At 35.1% G+C, this 2236-nt stretch overlaps 1 protein-coding gene across 1 annotated transcript in view; it reads right to left on the bottom strand.

Annotated features, from left to right (window-relative positions):
- Positions 1–2236, bottom strand: part of BLZF1 (basic leucine zipper nuclear factor 1) — a 62876-nt gene that overhangs the window by 42585 nt on the left and 18055 nt on the right. Inside the window, exon 5 of the mRNA XM_012657710.1 lies at positions 96–224. Within this exon, the coding sequence (XP_012513164.1) occupies positions 96–224 (129 nt within the window). The remainder of the gene's footprint in view (positions 1–95; positions 225–2236) is intronic.

The following is a 2236-nucleotide window of genomic DNA, read 5'->3' as shown; positions in this document are numbered from 1 at the left end:
TAAGTTATCAAATGTAGACACACTAAAAAAACTATCACAATAACGAAAGCTGCAGGAGAAAGCAGAGGAGTTCAGAATATAAACAAGTACCATACTTCTGGGTAGCTATCATTTCCTGACGAAACTGCTCCCGTTCACTCAAGAGATCTTGTATGGCGCCGTGTGCATCACGGGTCTGACGCTGCAAAGCTGCTCTGGAGTTGGTTAGCTCATCTGCCATTACCCTGAAAAAGATTAAAATCCTACGTATAAATTCTGTGGATAACACAGGATAATATAAAGAAGTTAAATATTACTTTGTGGCTGTCACTTTCGAAAGCTAACAAAGACTTAACACAGTCAAATTACTTCTCAGTTTTTAACTTTTCACTAAAGAACATTAAAAATGTTTATGAACCTAGAGTTCATTAAGAAGATTCAGTTAAAATATTCATTTACAAACTGATAAAGGTAAAAGTTATTTAACTTTCCCATGTAGTGACTTTTGGAATGCACCTCAATCTTACTCTAGATTGATCAAATTTTGAAAGAAAAAAATTAAGTGTTTTTAAATATGGAAAAATTTAAAGAGGAAAACAAAAATTTTCCTACATTCAATTATCTCTTTGTCTTAAGAAAAATATTAATATAGAAAGTCTGGATATTGGCCTTTATGATTAAGACCCCAAAAGCAAATGCGACATAAATAAAAATAGACAAATGGGACCTAATTAAACTAAAAAGCTTCTGTACAGCAACAGAAATAATCAACAGAGTAAACACACAATCTGCATAATGGGAGAAAAATATTTGTAAACTATGCAACCTATAAAGGGCTAATGCAGCAATCCCCAACCTTTTTGGCACCAGGGACGGGTTTCATGGAAGACAATTTTTCCAGGGACCAGGGGTGGAGGATTGGGGAGGTGGCGGCAAGGGGAGAGGCGGAGCTCAGGGAGTGATGCGAGTGATGGGGAGTGGCTATCAATACAGATGAAGCTTTGCTTGCTCACCCACCGGTCACTTCTTGTTGTGCAGTCTGGTTCCTAACAGGCCACAGACTGGTACCGGTCCTTGGCCTGGGGGGATTGGGAACCGCAAGGCTAATGTCTAGAATCTACAAGGAACTCAAACAACTCAACAAGAAAAAAAAAATAACCTCACTAAAGGTGAGCAAAGGATATGAACATTTTTCAAAAGAAGACATATGAATAGCGAACAAACATGAAAAAATGCTCGGCATCACTAAACATCAGAGAAATGCAAATTAAAACCACAATGAGACACCATCTTACAACAGTCAGAACGGGCATTGTCAAAAAGTCAAAAAACAGATGTTGGCGAGGAGAGAAAATGGAACACTTATGCACTGTTGGTAGGAATGTAAATTAGTACAACCTCTATGTAAAACAATATGGAGGTTTCTCAAAGAACTAAAAATAGGACTACCATCTGACCCAGCAATCTCACTACTGGGTACTTACCCAAAGAAAAAGGAATCATTCTATAAAAAAGATACCACCTGTACTTGTATGTTTATTGCAGCATTATTCACAATAGCAAAGCTACAGAATCAACATGTGTGTCAATCAACTGATGACTGGACAAATGTGGTGTACACACACACACACACACACACACACACACACCCCGTAGAATATTACTCAGCTATAAAAAAGAATGAAATCATGTCTATTGTAGCAACATGGATGGAGACCATTATCTTAAGTGAAACAACTGGACACAGAAAGTTAAATACCACATGTTCTCACTTACAAGTGGGAGTAAAATAATGAGTACATATGGACATAGAGAATAGAATAATAGACACTGGAGACTCAGACACTGGAGACTTGGTAGGGTAGGAGGATGGGAAAGAGGTATAGGATGAAAAATGACCCAATGAATACTATGTACATTAACACATTGATTCCTAGGAAACAATTTTTCCTTGGAGTCATGGTTTTTTATTATGAAAATGGAATAAAAACTTTGAAAACAAAATGATCCTTTCTAATTTAATGAAAAATTTGTTATTTTTAATTGTTTTGTGTTTTTTTTCAATGAAAAGGTAATATAAAAATTTGAAAATTAGTAATGTAAAAAGTAATGTGAAAACTTGAAAAATAAAGGGTAAAGTGTTTTTCTTGACTTATCAGGTTTAAGTATAATTTAAAGGTAAACATAAACAGAAAAACAAAAGTTATTGACTTCTATTCATGTGATCATTTTTAGAATTAAATTGTCAATATTAATT

The sequence above is a fragment of the Propithecus coquereli genome, unplaced genomic scaffold, assembly GCF_000956105.1.
Source record: "Propithecus coquereli isolate 6110/MARCELLA unplaced genomic scaffold, Pcoq_1.0 Scaffold56, whole genome shotgun sequence".
Lineage (NCBI taxonomy): Eukaryota > Metazoa > Chordata > Mammalia > Primates > Indriidae > Propithecus > Propithecus coquereli.
The sequence above is the reverse complement of the archived record's forward strand: the minus strand, read 5'-3'. Positions and strand labels throughout refer to the sequence as shown.